Source organism: Budorcas taxicolor, chromosome 14, assembly GCF_023091745.1.
Source record: "Budorcas taxicolor isolate Tak-1 chromosome 14, Takin1.1, whole genome shotgun sequence".
NCBI lineage: Eukaryota > Metazoa > Chordata > Mammalia > Artiodactyla > Bovidae > Budorcas > Budorcas taxicolor.
In genome coordinates, this window is record NC_068923.1 from 14454355 (window position 1) to 14474556 (window position 20202).

General features: G+C 64.3%; 1 protein-coding gene across 3 annotated transcripts; it reads left to right on the forward strand.

Moving 5' to 3' along the window:
* Positions 1-311: 311 nt before the first annotated feature.
* On the forward strand, positions 312-19935 carry SCRIB (scribble planar cell polarity protein). 3 transcript variants are annotated; one of them, XM_052651553.1, is made up of 36 exons: positions 312-486; positions 1682-1799; positions 1907-1985; positions 2075-2164; positions 2266-2322; positions 2409-2472; positions 2564-2638; positions 2710-2854; positions 3264-3382; positions 3548-3747; positions 3817-3983; positions 4063-4193; positions 4285-4407; positions 5224-5391; positions 5892-6269; positions 6892-6954; positions 7360-7449; positions 7851-7928; positions 8538-8861; positions 8944-9024; positions 9102-9341; positions 9637-9747; positions 9841-10134; positions 10229-10414; positions 15741-15980; positions 16111-16185; positions 17023-17082; positions 17798-17905; positions 17998-18157; positions 18232-18370; positions 18471-18656; positions 18739-18881; positions 18959-18996; positions 19117-19191; positions 19401-19452; positions 19559-19935. In XM_052651553.1, the coding sequence occupies exons 1-36, from the start codon at positions 328-330 to the stop codon at positions 19702-19704; spliced, it is 4962 nt and encodes a 1653-aa protein (XP_052507513.1). In that variant the 5' UTR covers positions 312-327; the 3' UTR covers positions 19705-19935. The 3 variants fall into 3 exon arrangements, with proteins under 3 accessions (XP_052507513.1, XP_052507515.1, XP_052507514.1); XM_052651555.1 differs by lacking the exon at positions 16111-16185 and having other exon boundaries at positions 15741-15851; positions 15933-15980; XM_052651554.1 differs by lacking the exon at positions 16111-16185.
* Positions 19936-20202: the final 267 nt, after the last annotated feature.

The following is a 20202-nucleotide window of genomic DNA, read 5'->3' on the forward strand; positions in this document are numbered from 1 at the left end:
GGGCTGCGCGGCGACCGGCGGTTGTCGGCGGGGCAGTCCGGCGGGCAGGGGAGGCGTCTCCGACTGCGGCATAGGCGGCGGGCGAGCGGACGGACCGGGTCAAGTGGGCCAGGCGGGATGCCGGGCCGCCGCCGTGTCCTGAGAGTCTGAGCCCCTGCCGGGCCGCGCCCCCCACCCAGGCCGCCGCGGTCCGAGCGTTCCGAGCGCGGGCCCGGCCCAGCGCGCCGCCGCCGCCCCGGGCCGCCCCCTGCCTCTCCCCCGGTCCGGCGCTCATGCGGGCCGAGCCCCGCCCCCCGCCCGCCGCCGGATCCCGCTCCCGCCCGCACCATGCTCAAGTGCATCCCGCTCTGGCGCTGCAACCGGCACGTGGAGTCGGTGGACAAGCGGCACTGCTCGCTGCAGGCCGTGCCAGAGGAGATCTATCGGTACAGCCGCAGCCTAGAGGAACTGCTCCTCGACGCCAACCAGCTGCGCGAGCTGCCCAAGGTGAGTGGCCGCCGGCCCAGCCCTCGTTCCAGGTCGGCAGGGTCAGTATGGATGCGACCGTTCGCTCCTCCGAGCCCTCAGCCGGCCCTGGCCTGCGCGGGACACCGCAGCGCCCAGCCGGCCCTGCTGGTTCTTTCTGGCCAGAGCCCCACCCTGGCCAGCCCCACCCTCCTCACCCACCGCCGGCGCTGGCACCAGGTGGCATCGGTCATCAGGTACCTGCCTGGGTAGGGGGGGATGGTCACAGCCTAGAGGAGGAGCTACAGATGGAAAGCCGCGGGGGAAGGTGGATGGGCTTGAGGTAGATCGGGGTGGAAGGTTAACCGGCTTGGCTGATGGATACAAACTTGCTGGACTACTCTGGAGGGGGAGCCCAGCCTCCGTCCTGACTGCTCTCTTCCTACAGGGTGCTGGGGCGGGGTCAGAGGGAGCCCTCTTACGGTGTCTGTCCCTGACCAGCCTGTGTTCCGTCTACCTCTCACTGCCTTGTCTCTTCCCGTCAGCTTGCTTTCCTTCTAAGGCCACTTGGGAGAGAAGGTTAAAGGAAGCAGGTCACAAAAGGATTTCCTTTTTGGAGATGGGGTGCCAAGTGGCCCAATGCCTGGGGGCTGCATGCCACAGAGGGTGTGGCTTCATTCCAGAACTTGGACCAGGGCTCCTTACGCGGATCTGTGGCCCCTGCTGTTTTCGCTATATTTTTTTTGGTAGTTTCCAAATTCTTGTCAGTGTCTCAGGCTGGGCTGGTTGCTGGGGTACAGTCACAGAAACTACTGCAGGCTTTGGAGGGCCCACCGGCTGGGTGGGTCGAAGAGGTGATTCAGATGGTAGGTAGAGCCCTGAGGGAACACAAAGGGCAGAGAACAGAGACTCGTCAGGTCAGAGAAAGGAAGTGATTTCTCAGTTAAGACTAAGACTTGAGTGTGTAAGGTAGGTCAGCTGGCAATGTTGCATGTTGGGAGTGGTGGGGCGGGGCGGGGTGGTGGGCGGGGAGGGGTGTCTCTGAGGTAACACAAAGGGACCAGGTGTCAAAAGTCAAGGAGTCAGAAGCTTGAGAAGCTGTGTATGTTTTTATCTTGTTGCTTTTCTTACTGCAGACCAGGGTGATGGGACAGGACCCAGGGTTCCTGTGTGGCCTGGAGCAGGGAGGGGCCCTCGCTACAGGGCCTGTCACTCTGACCCTACCCCCTGCCTACAGCCCTTCTTTAGGCTACTGAACCTGCGCAAGCTGGGCCTGAGCGACAACGAGATCCAGCGGTTGCCTCCGGAGGTGGCCAACTTCATGCAGCTGGTGGAGCTGGATGTGTCCCGGAATGGTGTGGAGCTGGGGCAGGCATGGGGTGGCATCTGAGGGTGGCAGGAAAGGCTTTGAGCTCCTGGAGGCTGTGGGCATCTTTCCATGGTGACCCCTTTCTCCTCGCAGACATCCCTGAGATCCCCGAGAGCATCAAGTTCTGCAAAGCTCTGGAGATTGCTGACTTCAGTGGGAACCCCTTGTCTAGGTGGGTGGTAGCCATACCAGGGCTGGGCATGGGCCATGGGGGTTCTGCAGCCCTGGCCTGGGCATCTGAGGACCCTCTTCTCTCCTTAGGCTCCCTGAAGGCTTCACTCAGCTACGCAGTCTGGCTCACCTGGCGCTGAATGACGTGTCCCTGCAGGCGCTGCCTGGGGACGTGGGCAAGTGAGTGCCTTCCTGCGGGGCGGGGAGCTCAGCCGAGCCCTGTTCCTGCACTACTCCCCACCATCCTGCCTCCTCTCACACTCTGTCCTGGTCTCATTCAGCCTTGCCAACCTGGTGACCCTGGAGCTCCGGGAGAATCTGCTCAAGTCCCTGCCTGCGTGAGTGAGCTCGCCCCTGCCAGCAGCTAGCCCCAGGGACCATGGGCCATTTGGCCACAACAGACCTTGCTCTGTTTCCTCTGCAGGTCCCTGTCTTTCCTGGTCAAGCTGGAACAGCTGGATTTGGGAGGCAACGATCTGGAAGTGCTGGTGTGGAGAGGGTGGGGCTGTCATGGGTGGGGCGGGGCCAGGCAGGGCAAGGGAGCCTTGGCCATCACCCTGTCCCTGCCTCTTCTTGCAGCCTGACACCCTGGGAGCCCTGCCCAACCTGCGGGAGCTGTGGCTGGACCGGAACCAGCTATCGGCCCTGCCCCCGGTGAGTGAGGGTGTGGCTGCCACCCCACGTTGGTCCTGTCCCTCCCCCTGACCCTCTGCACCCACCCCCAGGAGCTTGGGAATCTGCGGCGCCTGGTGTGCCTGGATGTGTCTGAGAACCGGCTGGAGGAGCTGCCCGCGGAGCTTGGGGGGCTGGTGCTGCTCACTGACCTGCTGCTCTCACAGAACCTGCTGCAGCGGCTTCCAGACGGCATTGGTCAGTGCTGGGAGGGGCGTGGCTAGTGTGAACCTGGGCCGAGCGGGGTCCTGGGGCGAGGAGCCCTGGCTCTGCTGGGTTCTGGGACCCGTCCCTGCGGAGGGGAGGCATTGGGCCACAGTGGCACGACTCGTGCTAGCACCTGAGGAGCTGAGGCAGTGCGCGGTGGCGAGTGCTGGTGGTGAGCTCGTGAGGGCACGATGAGGGCCTGGGGACCCAGGAGCCGCTGGGCTTGCTCCGGTTGGCAGCAGGGTGGGGCAGCGAGCGCGCGTCTGGAGGGAGGCTGAGGTCTCAGCAGTCTCACAGTGCAGAAGCAGGAATCTTTGCGCCAGCGCAGGCTGCTTCAGTCTCGTGAGTGTCCGAGGCTCCCGGCCCCACTGAGCCTGTTGCTGCATCTTCCCAACGCCAGGTCAGCTGAAGCAGTTGTCCATCTTGAAGGTGGACCAGAATCGCCTGTGCGAGGTGACAGAAGCCATCGGGGACTGTGAGAACCTGTCGGAGCTGATCCTCACTGAGAACCTGCTGACGGTGGGGCCGGTTTCAGAGTCAGTGTGGGAGGCAGGGAGACTGGGGGAGCACCTGGAGGCGTGCAGAGTGGTAGGAGCCAGACATCTGCTTCTTGGGGGCAGAGCAAGGGCAGAGACTGCACCCTCGGGCTCCTGCTGGTCTCTGACCCTCACTCCTCCCGGCCAGGCCCTGCCCCACTCCTTGGGGAAACTGACCAAGCTAACCAACCTCAACGTGGACCGCAACCACCTAGAGGCACTGCCGCCTGAGATTGGGGGCTGCGTGGCACTCAGCGTCCTCTCTTTGAGGGACAACCGCCTGGCCGTCCTGCCGCCAGAGCTCGCCCACACGGCTGAGCTACACGTGCTGGATGTGGCGGGCAACCGGTGAGTGCCGCCCCCATCCCGCGGCGCTGGGCCTCACTCTCCCTAAGCTGACTGCGCCCCCACCCCCAGCCTGCAGAGTCTGCCCTTCGCACTCACGCACCTCAACCTGAAGGCCTTGTGGCTAGCGGAGAACCAGGCGCAGCCCATGCTTCGGTTCCAGACTGAGGATGACACCCAGACGGGCGAGAAGGTGCTCACCTGCTACCTGCTGCCACAGCAGCCCCTGCCCAGCCTCGGTAGGTCGCTGGGGGCGGGGCCTGGGGCGAGGCGGGGCCTGGGGCGGGGTGGGGTTCCCCCTGACACGCGCTTCCACAGAGGACCCTGGGCTGCAGAGCAGCCCTTCGGAAAGCTGGGGAGATGCCCCGCTCAGCCGTGTCAGCGTCATCCAGTTCCTGGAGGCCCCCGTGGGCGACGACGACCCAGAGGAAGCCGCTGCTGAGAAACGGGTATGGCGGGGTGGGGTCCCCGGGGGCTCCCGCCTCCCCACCCCCGCCTGACCCTTGCCCCACCTGCCCCTCACCCCTGTGCCCACTGCAGGGCCTGCAGCGTCGGGCTACGCCACACCCCAGCGAGCTCAAGGTGATGAAGAGGGGTGTGGAGCGCCGGAGCGAAGCCACCTCTTGCAGGCCTGACCCTGTGCCACCCTCGCTCTCTGAGGAGGTGCTTATGGGGACCAGCAGGCCACGGGAGGGACAGCCACCCGACTTACAGGCCTTCCCGTGGGAGCCCCAGGCTGGGTGCGGGGCTTCTGGCCGGCGTGGGCATGGGGAACCCACCAGGAGAGGAGCCAGGCTGTGGTGCTGGTTGGGAAGCTCAGGGCCAAGTGCACGTGCCTTCTGCAGAGTAGGCCGCCTCCACCCAGGGCCACTGGGCAGACACAAGAGCCATGTGGCGTGGACGTGGGGCAGCTGCCCGTGAGGAGCCAGGAGCGGCTGGAGCAGTGGGCCTATGGGCTGGCACGTCTCAAGGGCACCCACACTGTCAGCTTCCATGAAGGGGGCTGTTCAGAGTCAGGCAGGCCCAGCTCCGCTAGCTCAGGACCCCTGGGTATAGCATGGTGTCTGGTGCCTGGAGCAGGACCTATGTCTGCAGTACACAGCCACCCACGGGAAGCTGCCCTCGCTGATCTGGGAGGCATGCTCATGCTGGTTGGGGCGCCTGCCCGTCCTCGAGCTGGCGTTCGCTCGGGGACTTATCAGCTCCTGCCCTTGTGATTTTTTTGGAATAAGCCTTGAGGGTTCAAACCACAGAAGGGTGGCTTTGTGTATCCACAGCTGTTGGAGCTGGAAGTGTGGCTTCCCTAGGGGTGGGACGGCAGGCACCCCAGAGGATGAGCACAGACTTCCTGCAGGATGGGGGCAGCTAGGAGGGGAAGCTCCCGAGGCTCTGTGGTCAGGCAGCAGGGAGCCCTGGGGTGCATCCTGCAATGTGGGATCCTCCAGGGGCAGCCCAACCCACTGCCTTCCCCTGCCACAGGAGAAGAGGCTGAGCACTGAGTCTGGCCTGAGTGCAGACTCACACCTGTCTGCCGGCACAGCCTCCCAGGGCGAGCCTGAGGGCCCGCTGGCCGAGGAGGAGGGGCTGAGCCAGCAGGAACCCGTGCCAGCCACCCAGGAGGAGATCATGGAGGAGACCTACGAGGAGGTGAGACTGGCCTTGAGGGCCGCTTCCTCAGGGGCGGGCCTGCCGGCTCCCACCCCGCCTCCTTTCCAAGCACGTGTGCAGGCAGCACCAGTCGGCTCTCTCAGGTGGGCCCCCAGGTGCACTCCTCCCTGTGTGGCGCCCAGCAGGAGTCAGGCTGCCCCAGGCCGGGGCGAGGGCGGGGGGAGGAGGGTCTTCACTTCAAGGCCGGCTTGGACTGGGCCTTGCCCACCCACGCTACCACACGTTCCCCTCTGGAACATTCCCAGACACCAGGACCTTCCTCACAGTCCTGCTGGGGCCCCGCCTCAGGCTGCTGAGGGCACGGTGGGCAGAGCCTCCCAGCCCCCGAGCCTGCTCTTCCCCCTGACTGCTCTGTGCCCCTCGCTGGCTCATTACTTGTCCCTGTTCTTTGAGCAGCAGGCCCTCTCAGCGCCTGTCTGCTGCCTTGGGCCCTGAGCTTGGGGGTGGGCCGGCCTAGTTCTCATGCTCAGCTCTCACAGCCCACTGTGCGCTTCGCGGAGGACACGCTGCTCCTGCCCAGGGAGGACGGCGAGAGCGAGGAGGGCCAGCCAGAGGCGCCCTGGCCCCTGCCAGGGGGCAGACAAAGGCTCATCCGGAAGGACACGCCCCACTACAAGAAGCACTTCAAGATCTCCAAGCTGCCCCAGCCCGAGGCCGTGGTGGCCCTCCTGCAGGGGACACCGCCAGACAGTGAGGGCCCAGTGGGGGCTGGGAGCTGGCACAACGGCCCCCACATGTCCTGGGCTCCGCGAGCGGAAGAGGAGGAGGAAGAAGACGAGGCTGAGGAGGAAGAGGAGGGGGAGGCGGCGGTGGCAGCAGAGGAGGAGAAGGCAGTGGCCTCTGCGCCCTCTGTCAAGGTGGGTCTGGCCCCACACGCCAGCCCGAACCCAGCTAGCCAGGCCCCCTGGTCCACACCGGCGTGGGTCCCAGGCGACTCTTGAGGCAACTGGCATGGGAGATGCCTGTCCCCAGCTCCCCACTCTCCTCTGCAGGCTGGGTGCTGACTCAGTTGCAAGCTCCGTGCTGGCCCTAGAGCCCCGTCCCAAGCCCCTGGCAGTCCCCGCCTCTGCCCAGGCCCCTCTGCCTGCCCTAGCCTCTGGAGAGCTGGCTCTCACAGGCCCCTGTCTTCATGGGATGCCCCACCCCGCAGCAGCCCCATGTCTGACATGTCTGTGGTTCTGTGCTGAGCACAGACAGCCTGGTGCCATGGCAGCTGAGAGGGCCTGGACGGTTAGAGCTGGCCCAGCCAGGCATAGGCCCACCTGGCACCGGCCCAGCCTGCCCACTTGGCGGGTCGGCAGCAGCAGCCAGGCCTCCTGACCTGAGGGGACCCCCTGCCTGGGGGCAGTACCAGACCCAGGCGGGAAGGGCCAGGCGCTCAGGCTGTGGGAGCTTGGTGTGGTCTTCTCTCTCTTTCTTGCTCATGGCGGGGCCGGGCGGCAGCTGACCTGCATGTCCTTGCTGGTCCTGTCCTAACAGGGGGTGTCGTTTGACCAGGCCAATAACCTGCTGATAGAGCCCGCTCGCATTGAGGAGGAAGAGGTCTGTACTCGCTGCTGTGCTCTTGCCCCAGGCTTCGCGGGCCTTGCTCTCGGGCTGCGGGCTGTCCGTCTCCTTCCCGCTGCTGCTCAGGCCTCCTCCCCAAACTCAGAGCCAGGGCCTGGGGTGCCCGCTAGACCCACAGGGCACCGGCCTCCAGGCAGGGGTGGCCGATCTTGGAGGAGGTGCAGGGTGTGCCCCCCTCCTCCGACGCTCCAGCCCTGGACGGCCCCTGTCACCCACAGGAGCGCACTCCCTCTGCCTGCGCTCCCTGGAGCCTGGCAGCCCCCACCTCGTCAGCTCCTCTGTGGCCCAAGCCAGCCCTGGGAGAGGTGGCTGGTGGCCGGAGGGGACCAGGCCCCGGCCCCTCAGCCCTCCCTGGACACGGCGCGTCTGTTCTGTTTCCAGCTGACGCTCACCATCGTGCGGCAGACGGGGGGCCTGGGCATCAGCATTGCGGGTGGCAAGGGCTCCACGCCCTACAAGGGAGATGACGAGGTGAGGAGCCGCCCCACCCTGTGCTGCCCATGGGCCCTGCCCCTGCAGCACACAAGGTCCTGGAGGCCGGGGTTGGGGGCAGCGTCGTAGAGGACGGTCAGGGCCGCCGGTCTGCCCGCTGTCTCTTTCAGCCTCACCTCCCTTTCACCGGCGCCTCTTGTGCTGTGTGTGGGTCGAACTTCCCGGGACTGACCTGCACCCTCACTCCCTGATGCCTGGGACCCCACAGCAGCCCACACCCAGGCTGTCTGACCACTGCAGGGCCACTTCTGCCTTTCCTGCACCCTGGGGTGTCTTTGCAGCCCTGACTGGGGGGCTTCTGGGCCTTGCACAGCTGCTGAGGGCCTCTCTCTGGAAGGGCATCCACCGATGTTCTTGGACTGTCTGTGTCTGTTCTGCAGGGCATTTTCATCTCCCGGGTGTCTGAGGAGGGCCCTGCGGCTCGGGCTGGGGTCCGAGTAGGCGACAAGCTCCTCGAGGTGAGCCCCCCCGGCCACCGTGTGAAGTGCACACCCTTGGGACCTCTCAGTCCCACTTTTGGTGCTGGGCTGCCTCCCCTCCAGAAAGGGGGTGTCTATCTCCTCCTGAGAGCCCCAAGCATGAGACCCCTGTGAGGCATGGAGCTCATAAGCTGGAGCTCCGGGTAGACCAGAGGTCAGTCCAAGGCAGAAACCCGCATCTGGGCAGGGAGCATTGGAGCCCACGTGCCTGTTGGGGAGTCAGAGGGCAGTCTGCTCTGGAGGATGGGGGCAGGAGGAAGTGACCCTGCACTCACTTGACGGAGGGGCTGCTGTGTCCCAGCAGCTCAGAGAGCGCGGGGCAGGACCAGAGGCGTAGAACCCCCGGGCATCCTCCCCAGGACTGCTCAGATAAGGAGCAGGTGTGCGGGGCAGGGGCGCCAGGACTGGGTGCTGTGACCTAGCAGGGGAGTCGCCTGCTTCCTCGACAGTGGGCCTCCTAGCCCTGTGTTGCCCAGATAGGTAGCCGGTACCCACAGGGAGGGGGGCAGCAGCCCCTGGCATGCTGTGGCTTGTGCCCGCTCAGCCAGCCCGCCTGCGGAGGGCAGGCTGACAAGTGCCGTGTGGCAGGTGAACGGCGTGGCCCTGCAGGAAGCGGAGCACCAGCAGGCCGTGGAGGCCCTGCGCGGGGCGGGTGCCACCGTGCACATGCGGCTATGGCGGGAGCGCATGGTGGAGCCTGAGAACGCGGTTACCGTCACAGCCCTGCGGCCTGAGGATGACTACAGCCCGCGGGAGCGGCGCGGGGGCGGCCTGCGCCTGCCCCTGCTCCCGCCCGAGCCCCCCGGGCCGCCCCGCCAGCGCCACGTGGCCTGTCTCGTGCGCAGTGAAAAGGGGCTGGGTTTCAGCATTGCAGGCGGGAAAGGCTCCACACCCTACCGGGCCGGTGACGGGGTAAGGCTGGGGCCGGGGCCTGGGCGGGGCGGGGGGCAGGCCTGGCCAGCCTGCGGACACCCACTCGTTGTCCCCCCTGCAGGGCATCTTCATCTCCCGCATCGCTGAGGGGGGCGCTGCCCACCGGGCAGGCACCCTGCAGGTTGGCGACCGAGTCCTTTCCGTGAGTACGGCAGTAGGCCTGCCCAGCACCCATGAACCCCTCTTCCTGGGGCTGTCTGATGGGCTGTTCTCTTGCAGATCAACGGGGTGGACATGACCGAGGCCAGGCATGACCACGCCGTCTCCCTGCTGACCGCCGCCTCGCCCACCATCGCCCTGCTGCTGGAGCGGGAGGCTGGGGGGCCCCTCGCCCCGAGCCCTCCCCCCCACTCCCCCTTGCCCCCCACTGCTGCCCCTGCCGCCCCAGGGGAGCCCGGGCCTCTGAGGCTGCCCCCTGGTCTGCTGGCCGCTGCCCTGGAGGGGCCATACCCAGTGGAGGTGAGACCGCAGCCCTGGCCCTGCCCACCAGCCAGCCCCCTTCTCCACAGCCGCACAGCTCTAGGTGTGGCTGTCGGCACCGCTGGAGGGAGAACAGGGCCTCGGCCCTGTCCTCGCAGGCTCCAGGCCACGGCGTTGTTCCGAAGGGGCTCCCTCCCCCTGCAGTCTTCTCTGCACTGTCACACGGCCTCCCTGTGGTGGAGCTCCCGGGTCTCATACACCCACTGCGCTTGGGAAGCCTTCCTTTAATGTTTGGCTTGTTCCAGCCACCCTTCCTGTTCCTCTATGTTCCCAGGAGATCTGTTTGCCCAGAGCGGGGGGCCCCTTGGGGCTCAGCATCGTTGGGGGGTCCGACCACTCCAGCCACCCATTCGGTGTCCAGGAGCCCGGCGTGTTCATTTCCAAGGTAGGGCAGGCCCCGTGGGCGTCTTGGGGTACAGGGTGGCCCGGCCGCCTGCCCATGGCCCCCTGCCCATGGCGCCCGGCCCTCCCCCCACAGGTGCTCCCACGGGGCCTGGCTGCACGCAGTGGCCTGCGGGTCGGGGACCGCATCCTGGCAGTGAACGGGCAGGACGTGCGGGAGGCCACACACCAGGAAGCAGTCAGCGCCCTGCTCCGGCCCTGCCTGGAGCTGGTGCTGCTTGTGCGGAGGGACCCACCGCCCCCGGGCATGCGGGAGCTCTGCATCCAGAAGGCCCCCGGGGAGAGGCTGGGCATCAGCATCCGTGGGGGCGCCAAAGGCCACGCCGGGAACCCCTGCGACCCCACCGATGAGGGGATCTTCATCTCCAAGGTGAGCTCCCGCTCGCCCGCCCGCCCCGTGGGCTTCTCAGGCGGGGAAGGGCCTAGGTCTGGGGCTGGTCCTGAGCGTGGCGGTCTCCCCGCAGGTGAGCCCCTCGGGAGCAGCTGGGCGAGACGGCCGTCTGCGGGTTGGACTGCGGCTGCTCGAGGTGAACCAGCAGAGCCTGCTGGGTCTGACGCATGGAGAGGCCGTGCAGCTGCTGCGCAGCGTGGGCGACACCCTGACCGTGCTGGTCTGCGACGGCTTCGACACCAGCGCTGCCACCCCCGAGGTCAGTGCCCCCCCCGGTTGGCGCTTGGCCACAGGAACTGCGTCCCGCCCCCAGTGTGGCCGGGAGGGTCCTGGTGCACCGGGGCCAGGACATGCTTGGCCGTTGCGAGTCAGACCTGGGGGAGCCATGCGGTGCCGGTGCCAGGCCCTTGTTTCGGCCCCACTCGTGGCCCTGGTGGGACAGAGCATGTGTACAGAAAGCCTGATCATGTCTTCAAAGAAAAGGTTGAACCAGGCAAGCAGCATTTGTGCCCTGGGACTGCCAGGCCAGGGCAGGACGGCCCAGAGCGGGACACAGCCCGCCTGCAAACCCTTGGGCCCTGCCACGCTGGCCTGGCGCCGGCCTGCTTTCTGGCAGCCCCTTAGCAGGGAGCTCAGGGCCCAGACCCGTGTCCCCACTCAAACGCCTGGGTGGGCCTGTGGGAACCCAGCGGTTCTCCGTTGCAGCCCCTAGAGGAAGTGTCGGCTGCCAGGCCTGGGACTGGGCTGCAGAGGCCTGGTGTCCAGCCTGGCCTGTGTCCTGCACCGACCTGGCTGTGCCCTCTCAGGGACCCCTGCTGTCTTGTGCTGCTGCTGTCCCCGGGCTTCCAGCGTCAGCCCAGGGGGGCCGCTTCTCTTGCAGCAGCCCCCAGCCCCCGCCTCCAGGGGCTCATTCCCCGCAGCAGCTGCCAGCTCCCTGAGGGCCTCCTTGCTGGGGATGGGGCTACAGTGGGTCTCTGGGATGGCAGCCTACTGCCCCTGTCCCTGCACTGCCGAGGCGGGGTCCCCCTCCTTCTGTGTGTCGTCTCCTGAACTGGGAAGGATGGTGCATTTGTCTTTGTTTCTCCTGCCTGGGTGCTGGACTGGGACCCCGCACCCTGGGTTCTGGAACCCCCTGTGCTGGTCTCTGTGTCCACATCCCTGTGTGCCTGCAGGAACCCTAACCTGTTGTTTCTGGTGAAGAACCTTGCTCAGGTTTTCCAGAGAGGGCCGTGTCTTCTGCTTTCTCATTTAAAGTATGACCTTACATGTTTCGGTCAGCACGTGTACTTATTTTTAAGGTTTCAGTACAAAGAGAATAAATACATTCGAGGGCGAAGAGCAGAGCGGGTGTCTCCCCAGCGTTACAGAGGCTTCGCCGGGCTCTTCTGACTGTCTGGCCGTCTCTCCCTGGGTTGCTTTGTCTGTGCTGTGTTTCCAACCAGAGTGCTCAGAGCCTGTCTTGATGCTTTTGGGGGCTTTTCTGCAGGACAGCACCCTGGAAGAAGGGGTGTTGGGCCTGAGGCTGCAGGCTTGCCCCGTCTCCCACCCCCGCCCAGCCTCAGGCTTGTCTCCCTGGACCTGGCCTCCTTTGACGCGTGACTCACGTAACTCGCAGTTCATCTTTTGCGTTGTAAGCGTCTGTCTTTTGGCGTAGGGCATGGGTGGGTTTTGTCTTTTGCTCCTTCACAACGGCTTCTCTGGGGTTATAGAAACATGGAGACTGTGAGTGACGTTGTCTAACCTTCCTCATAATGTCTGGATTTGGGTTTTGATGATAAAAATCCTCTCTGGGACAAGATTGTCAAAGCTATTTTTTAGAAAACAGAGCACTACAGTCTACTGGAATCGCTTCTCAAGCAAGTGGATCTTCCGTGCCAGTGGAATGCACGGGACCGTCCGTCACTCTCCCAGCGATCGGGGGAGATCTGACTTCCTCGTCGGCTGGATCTGCATCCCCTGGCCCCGGGAGCCGGCCGTGTTCTTGAGCCAGTGCTGCTGGCCTCGGTGTGGCCACTGTAGAGTATGTTTCAGGAGACCTAACTGGTGAAGTCACCCACTGTTTTTCTCCTTTCGACAGTTTTGGTCTATTTTCGTGTGTTTTCTCTTCCAAACGGACCTGCCAGTTCTGTAAGTTGGTTGGGAGCTCGGGGTTAACTTTGAGCTCTGTGACTGTGTGAGTAATGTTTCTCCAGGCATATTCCTAGGTTGCTCTTGCTTCCTTGTTGATTCTCATCAGTGACTTTGTTGCATCTCCAGGAGGAAGCCCTGAGGCCCAGGTGGTGGCTGCAGGTCCCCTTTTCCTGGGAGGTCAGGCTCCTCTGTCCCCCCTGGAACCTGGTGATGGTGGACAGTGACCTTGCCTTGTGCCGAGTTGGAGGTGGTAGTTTATATAACATTCTTTTAAACTTGGACGGCTGTTTCCATTTATAACCTGTAAGAATTTTCTCTGAAATGAGTGCTGAGTTTTCTGGAGTCCTTTCATCGATGGCTGTTACAGCCCTGTGCAAGTACTGTGAAGTGCAGCCCACAGGTTTCCTCCAGCTAGCTCGGTGCTTGAAAGAAAAAGGGGCGACATATATCCCTCAGGACACCAGTCATCCACCCAGCCCCATTTCTCTTAACCTCAGCCCACCTGCTTCTTCTGTGGTGACCCCTTCAACTCCTGTAGGAATCAGGGTTCACAGCCATCTCTCCAGACTTGGGATTCTGCAAGCGCGTCTTCGCATGAGCTGTGCCCTGGCGTCCTCCCCAACCTCTGCACGGCAGGCGGCGGGCTGGCATCAGGACCTGCCTGTCCTTGCTGTGCTGGCCGCTGACCCAGGGCCCCGCACAGGCGGGCAGGCCTGGTGGCTAGCTGGTGGCAGTGCTGCAGGGGCCGCTGTGCACTTCGAAGAGCTTGCTGACTGGTGCTCAGCATGTTTGGGGCAAGGTCCAGAACATTCTCTCTCCTCCCTCCATTTCTGTGGTCCCGTCACCGTCTTGATCTGGTTTCTGCTGTCTCTTCCTCCCCATCACACTTACCAAAGTTTTGTATATTTTAGCAGCCTTTTCAGAAAAACCACCTTTCGGATTTTGATCAAGACTGCCTTTCTTTTCCATGTTTCCTTGATTACTGATCGAAGGAAGACTGCCTCAGTTACTCCTTCCTCATCTAGTGTTTTCAGTCCTTCTAATGACCTTTCTGTGAAGAAGAAATTTTATCAGCTACTTTTTATCCTAAAATAAGATTTTGTACAGGAGATGTGTGGTAAACACTCTGATTCTTTCCTTTCATTGGTTGATTTTTAAATAACAAGTGGCTGCCCTGGAAGCCCCCATGGTGACTGCTTTTTGGTCTTTGTGGTCCTCGTGAGGCAGGGTGCCCGCGTGGGCACCGCGGTGACAAGCCGGTGACACGCCAGCCTCATGGTGCACCCAGGTGTCCCTGTGTCTCCTGCCTCAGCCCTGGCGTGGGGCTCAGACCATCACTGGCTGGTCCTTGTGGCCTTGCTCCTGGGCCTCTGCAGCATACGGGTCCTCGGGAGGCAGGTTTCTAGGGGGAAAAAATCCGTGAGGTTGTTACTTTCAACCAGTGCTTAAGGACAGGAGGCTTTGATTCTTTTGACTTTATCTTTGTTTCTTTTTCTCATCTTAAAAGTCATTTTATTAAATTAAGTGATATTATAATTATTGTTTTCAAAAAGCCATATCAATGTTATTACTAGCATTTATTAATAGCATTTTAACATTTCTTTATGTCCTTAGGATTTATCCACTTAGGAGGTACAGTCAAAACACTATGTCAAGTCACTGGGAAATTATTCTCCGTATTGTCCTACTGCCAGCTTGTCATACAGTCAGGCTTATTTTTGTCTAAGTTTTATTTTTGGCTGCGCTGGTCTTGTTGCTGCACACTGACTTTTCATTGAGGTGGCGTCTCGTGTTGGGAAGCACAGACCCTAGACCCCCGTGCTCAGTAGTTGGTGCTGCTCTGCAGCATGTGGGATCTTCCTGGAGCAGGGATCGAGCCTGTGTTCCCTGCATTGGCAGGTGAATTCTTAACCACTGGGCCACCGGGGAAGCCCAGAACTCGTTTTCAGTTCTTAAAGATGACTTTAAAAGTGGAGTTTCCTGGGAGTTCCCCGGCGGTCCGGAGGGTAGGACACGGCGCACTCCCTGCCGCGTCGCCAGGTCAGCCTCCAGTTGGGGAGCGAAGACCCTGCGGCCGGGAGGACAAACCGCTGCTCATGGTAAACCTTTGCCAGCTGTGAACACAGCCCTCCAGGAGTATGAATCCCTTCTCGGTGGCCCCCAGGCCAGCATCTGCATTAGTGCGGTTTCTCCTGCTGTTATTTCTGTTTTGAAAGATAGAAGTAAGTAGATAAAGTAGTGACAGTTTTAGAGTTGAAAAGTGTCAAGAACAGTAGACAGGACCTCTCACTCAAAGGCCTTGCATGCCTCCCACCAATGGTCCAAGGTGACCTTTAGAGCCACAAGGCATGTGGGCATCTGGTTGTCTCCCAGCCTGACCTGGAACTTCAGGTGAGCACAGGCCATCATGGCATGGATGGTGCTCACTGGGGGTCTGTCCAGTGCCTCCACAGGACGAGCTGCAGTGGCTGCATTTTGGCAGGGTTATCACAGAGCTGACACTGTCTTGGAGGGCCTCCCACCAGACCCACGGGTGGTGCCTGCATGGGGGCGTCTCTGGGTCACCCCACCAGGTGATGCTTTCCCCCAGAAACTGACAGGTGCTGTGCGGGTGCTTGGGGAGTGCAGCAGCCCGCTCCTCCTCGGGCTCCTCATCAGCCCCAGGGCAGTCGTGTGCCCTCCCCACTGCTCCTTCCACAGGCGCTGGGCGGTTGACTTCCTTAGCACAGATTTTCCGTTTTATCTCGTGGTAAGAGTTGTCACTGCTGCTGTTGATACCTGGTGCTCCAGCCATCCAGACGGAGCTGACAAGAGGGCTTCTGGCTGGCCCGGGGCCCTGTTCACATCACCTACCTCCCTCAGGCAGCCTCCTTTCTAGCACAGCAGAAAGTCTGGGGTCACCTCACACTTTCCCATACCTTCTTTCTCCAAGGAGCACTGGTTCCCTTAGTGGACAGGGCTATTTAGGAGCCGGGATGTGGGCGCCAGGCATGTTCCTGGCTGTCAGGGTCTCAGGACCGCTCGGGGGCTGGGCTGTGCCTGTGAGCAGGCACCTTTCACGTCCTGACGTGAACGCTGGAGAAGCGCGTGCTCACGTCTGCTGTTGTCATCACTCCGGTCAACACCTCAGTCCACTCTTCCTCCTTTAAACAGCCTTTTCTGACGTCAGGAGTCAGTCGGCCTCCTTCCACTGGGACTTTGGCCTCAGTTCCTCTCTGTGCCATGGGCGCTTCACTGTCGCCCCATCACCTTGTCAGTTCTGTGCTCCGGGGTGCATGTCCAGGGCCGACCTCTCTCGCCTGGTGCCCTGCATCGCCGTATCCTCAGGAGCATGGTGTGCAGACGCGACCTGTGGGTGCCCTAGGCGCAGAGGCAATGGTGGCCTGGAGTCCTGGGCAAGCAGAGCCCACCCCAGCGGCTCCCTCGGGTGTGGCCACTCCGCCCCTCCCCCACAGGTGTCCCCAGGCATCATCGCCAACCCCTTTGCGGCTGGCCTTGGCCGCCGGAACAGCCTGGAAAGCATCTCCTCCATCGACCGGGAGCTGAGCCCCGAGGGCTCCGGCAAGGTCAGAGCCGCCCGCAGCCAGCAGCCCCTGGGCTGGGAGCCTGAGGCCGTCGGCCCCGACCACTGTCTCCTCTGCTCACAGGAGAAGGAGCTGCCCGGACAGATCCCACTGTGGGGCCCGGAGGCCACGGTGAGTGCCCAGGCCCTCCCGGCCCGCATGGCAGGCTCCCCCCCACAGCCCAGCGTCCCTGGGCCTGGCTGCCCGCCCCGCACTCGGGCGAGCACGGCCCCGGCAGCCCTGTGTCCACTCTGCCCCCCAGGGTCGGAGCCCAGAGAGCCTGAAGCCAGCCTGCCGAGCCCTGGCCGCCACCCCTGGCGCTGGCAGCATGCAGAGGGTCAGTCCCTGGTTGTCACACCCCTGTTCCGGCCTCTGCCCACTTGTCCATCAGTCCTACCCCTGTCTTCCTTCCCTTAGCCTGAGGCCCTGCAGGACAGAGCTCTGCCTGGATCCTGCCCCCAGGGAGAGGGCTGAGGCCCTTAAAGGGCCCTCAGGCGGGACAGGGACTGGCTGGGGTGCCCGAGCTGGAGCGCCACCCCCCGGCACACATCTGTCCTGCTCTACCCCTGAGCCCAGCTGTGATGCACCCACTGCCACCTACCCCCCCACCTCTCAGAGGCAGACTCAAGGCAGAGCAGAGGGCTGTGTGGGCCCAGGGGCCACCGCTGGAGCACGGTGGGAGGAGGGCCAGTGCTGCAGTGGGGGCAGGGCCCTGGGTGGAGGCCTGTGGTTCTTACCCCTTCCCTGGAGGGCGGGCTGCCCAGCGTCAGCTGCTGCTGGGAGACCCCGCAGAGCTGGTGGGGAGGGCTGTGCCAGCTGGGGGCTGAGTGAGCCTGTAAAGGGGCTTTGTGCTCAGCCCCACACAGGCAAGAGTAGGAAGCCCCCAGGAAGGGAGGGGGCCCAGTGTCCTCTGTCAGAAAAGGGCACAGCTTGGGGGTGGCTCGCAGGGGCCAGGCCTCCCTGGCTGACGGGCCTCTGAGGCTCACAGGGAGGGTGGCCACCCCACCCGGGAGAAGCCCAGCCCAGCCCATCCATCTCAGATGTCTCAGGGCTGCTCAGGTCAGGGCGTTGAGGACCAGCTTTTGTGCTACTGAGGCAGGCAACGCCCCACCTCCTCCTCGGGGGCCCTCAGCCCTGCCTGACCCTCCCCACACCCACCTCTCGGCTCTTCCAGGTGCTGCCTGCGGCAAGTGGAGAGATGGCTGAGGCCCCCTGCTCCCCTGGCCACCAGCAGGTTAGTACACATGGTGGGGGTGCTGTGTTCAGAGTCTGCTCCTCTGGGGAGGGTGCCAGGGCACACACCTTCCCCAGCTGCCATCCCACAGGGGGATGGCCTGCAGGCCCCTTCCTGGCCCAGCTGGCTGGTATCACGGGCTGGGGAGCTCCCTGTGGCCTCCTGGGTAGAGGGGGATGGGGGTCAGGGCAGCCTTCCCCAGTGCCTGGCGGTTTTGCCCCCATCTGTCTTCATGTCTGGGAGTTCCCGGGGGCCACTCCACCCTGCCCCGAGCCCCCCACCTGCCTGCAGAGGCTCCTCGGTTCTGCTGCATGGGGAGGGCCAGGCCTGGTGGCAGGGTTGGGGCAGACACTGAAGTGCCAGCTTGGAGCTCAGCGCCCAGCCTCTGCCCCTTCCTGACAGACAGCAGATGGGTGAGTGCTGGCCTCGCTTCCTGGGCACCCAGCTGCCCACCTTGGCGCCATCTCTCTCCCCCCACCCCATCCCTCACACCCCTCACCTGAACCCCTTTGCAGACAAAGCCTGGGGTGATCCAGCCACTGGCTCAGGCCTGGCCAAGGGGCTCCCCGGCCCCCAGGGGCAGAGGTGGTCCCCAGCCCAAGTGCCCTGACCCAGGGGACAGGGTTGGGCGCAGTCAGCAAGGACAGCTGGTGGCGGGGTGGGCGGTGCTGCAGGGACAGCTGTCCCTGCTCAGCTCACTGCACCCGGTCCCCAGCCCCCCTCCCCGCCCTCCCCTGCTGAGCTTCCAGCCAACGTGAAGCAGGCCTATAGGACGTTCGCGGCTGTGCCCGGCCTGCACCCGCCCCTGGACACCCCTGCCCAGGTAGGTGGTGGGCAGCCCTCAGGTGCCCCGCTGTGTGCGCCTGCGAGGGTGTGACACCCGAGGGGCCGGGTCTGAGGGCATGCTTCCCCCAGCCCCCCACGCCCGGGCCCACGGCCTCGCCGGAGCAGCTGTCCTTTCGCGAGCGGCAGAAGTACTTCGAGCTAGAGGTTCGGGTGCCCCAGGCCGAGGGCCCCCCTAAGCGCGTGTCACTGGTGGGCGCTGACGACCTGCGGAAGATGCAGGAGGAGGAGGGTGAGCAGGCGGCGCGGGGGTGGGGTGGGGGGCAGGGGACGCCGGCACCCAGCCTGACCCGCCGCTCCCCGTAGCCCGCAAGCTGCAGCAGAAAAGGGCGCAGATGCTGCGCGAGGTGGTGGCCGACACGGGGCGCCCGGAAGCCGATGCTCCCGAGAACGAGGAGCCCGAAGAGGAGCTGCCCTGGGCCGGCCAGGGCCCCACGGCGGAAGGGTGAGGCTGGGGAGGGCCGCCTCAGCCCCTGCCCACAGCGCCCCTCCGCCTGTGCCCGGCGCCCCTCCACCCGGCCCTCCTGTCCTGTCGCCCGGCCCAGGCTTGGCCCCGCATCTCCCCCGCCGCAGGGAGGCGGTGCCCCAGTGCGGACTGCCAAGGCCGAGCGGCGCCACCAGGAGCGGCTTCGCGTGCAGAGCCCCGAGCTGCCGGCCCCAGAGCGGGCCTTGTCCCCCGCAGAGCGCCGAGCCCTGGAGGCGGAGAAGCGGGCGCTCTGGAGGGCGGCCAGGTGAGGCCCCGCCCTGCCCTGCCCTCCGCTGCCCGCGCCCCTCGCGCAGCCCACCCGCTGCCCACCCTCCGCCCGCCCACAGGATGAAGTCCCTGGAGCAGGACGCCCTCCGCGCACAGATGGTCCTCAGCAAGTCCCAGGAGGGCCGAAGCAAGCGGGGGCCTCTGGAGCGCCTCGCCGAGGCCCCCTCACCCGCGCCTACTCCGTCACCCACCCCCTTGGAAGGTCTGTACATCGGGCGGGAGGCGGGAGCCCGGCCTGTGGCGCGGACTTCTCCCGACGACCCTTTCTTGTTCCTCCAGACCTCGGCCCCCAGACCGGCACCTCCCCGGGACGCTTGGTGAGGAGCCAGCAGCTGCCGCCCTCCGCTGCCTTCCACCCTTGGCAGGGCAGGGATCCAGACTCCCACCTTCTCTTCTTCTTACACTCTCTGCCTCTCTCCTCACGCTGTCCTTTCAAGGCCTTGTCTGGGAGGAAGTTTGACTACAGGGTGTTTGCTGCCCTCCCCTCTTCCAGACCTGTCTATGACATGCAGGTACCGGGCCCTCCGGCCCTTCTGCAGGACGCCATGACCGGCTCCTGCCGCTTTCCGCTCAGCCTGTCTCCCAGCCTGTCCCCTGCTCCATATCCTCCCGGTTCCCCCCCTCCCCCCCAACCAGGGCTCTGCAGGAACTCCCCCAGGCTCCTACGGGGGGCTTCAGGCAGGTCTGGGTAGTCCCTGACCAGCCCTTCTCCCCCTTGCAGTCCCCAGATTTCGCTGAGGAGCTGAGGTCCTTGGAACCACGTCCAAGCCCAGGTGAGTTGGCAGGCCCCGCCACCCCCCCCACCCCCACCCCAACAGCGCCCCCATGCTCCAGGGTGCCAGGCCCATCTGCTCACTCGCTCCCTGCCCCTGCCTGCAGGTCTGCCAGAGGAGGACGGAGAGGTGGCCATGGTGCTTCTGGGCAGGCCCTCTCCAGGCTCCGCGGGTCCCGAGGAGGTAGCCTTATGCAGCAGCCGCCGGGCCATGCGGCCAGGGCGCCGAGGCCTGGGCCCAGTGCCCTCCTAGAGGGGCGGGGTGCCTCCCCCGACTTGGGGTGGGGGCCCTGCCAGCGCCAACACCACCCTTGCCCCGAGTCTTTTAACCTGGCCGGTAGCATTTTAAAGAGGTCCGCTGAGGAGTTCTAGCCACTGACTAACGGCGCCCTCCCCAGCCGGGACCTCCTGGCGAGACTGTAACTAGTGATGTTTGTACAACCAAAGACTCTATTTTGTGGTTTAAGGAGAATAAAATTGACTACGTTTTACGTCTGGTCTGTCTTACTCTGTCCAGCTGCTGGCACACGAATGTGCGCCCCTCTGTCCCTCCCGATCTGGGGGCAGCGGGTGCGGGGACTCTGAGGACTCCAGGTGGCTTACCCAGACTGGGCTGCCCCCCGGTAGGAGGGAGGCTGGGGGACTACCTTCACCACCCCCAAGGCCCCTCCCCTGCGTGGTGCGCGCACACAGAGGAGGCGCACTGCGCGCACACGTTGCCCGGGGGCGGGCCCTTTATTGGGGCGGGTTG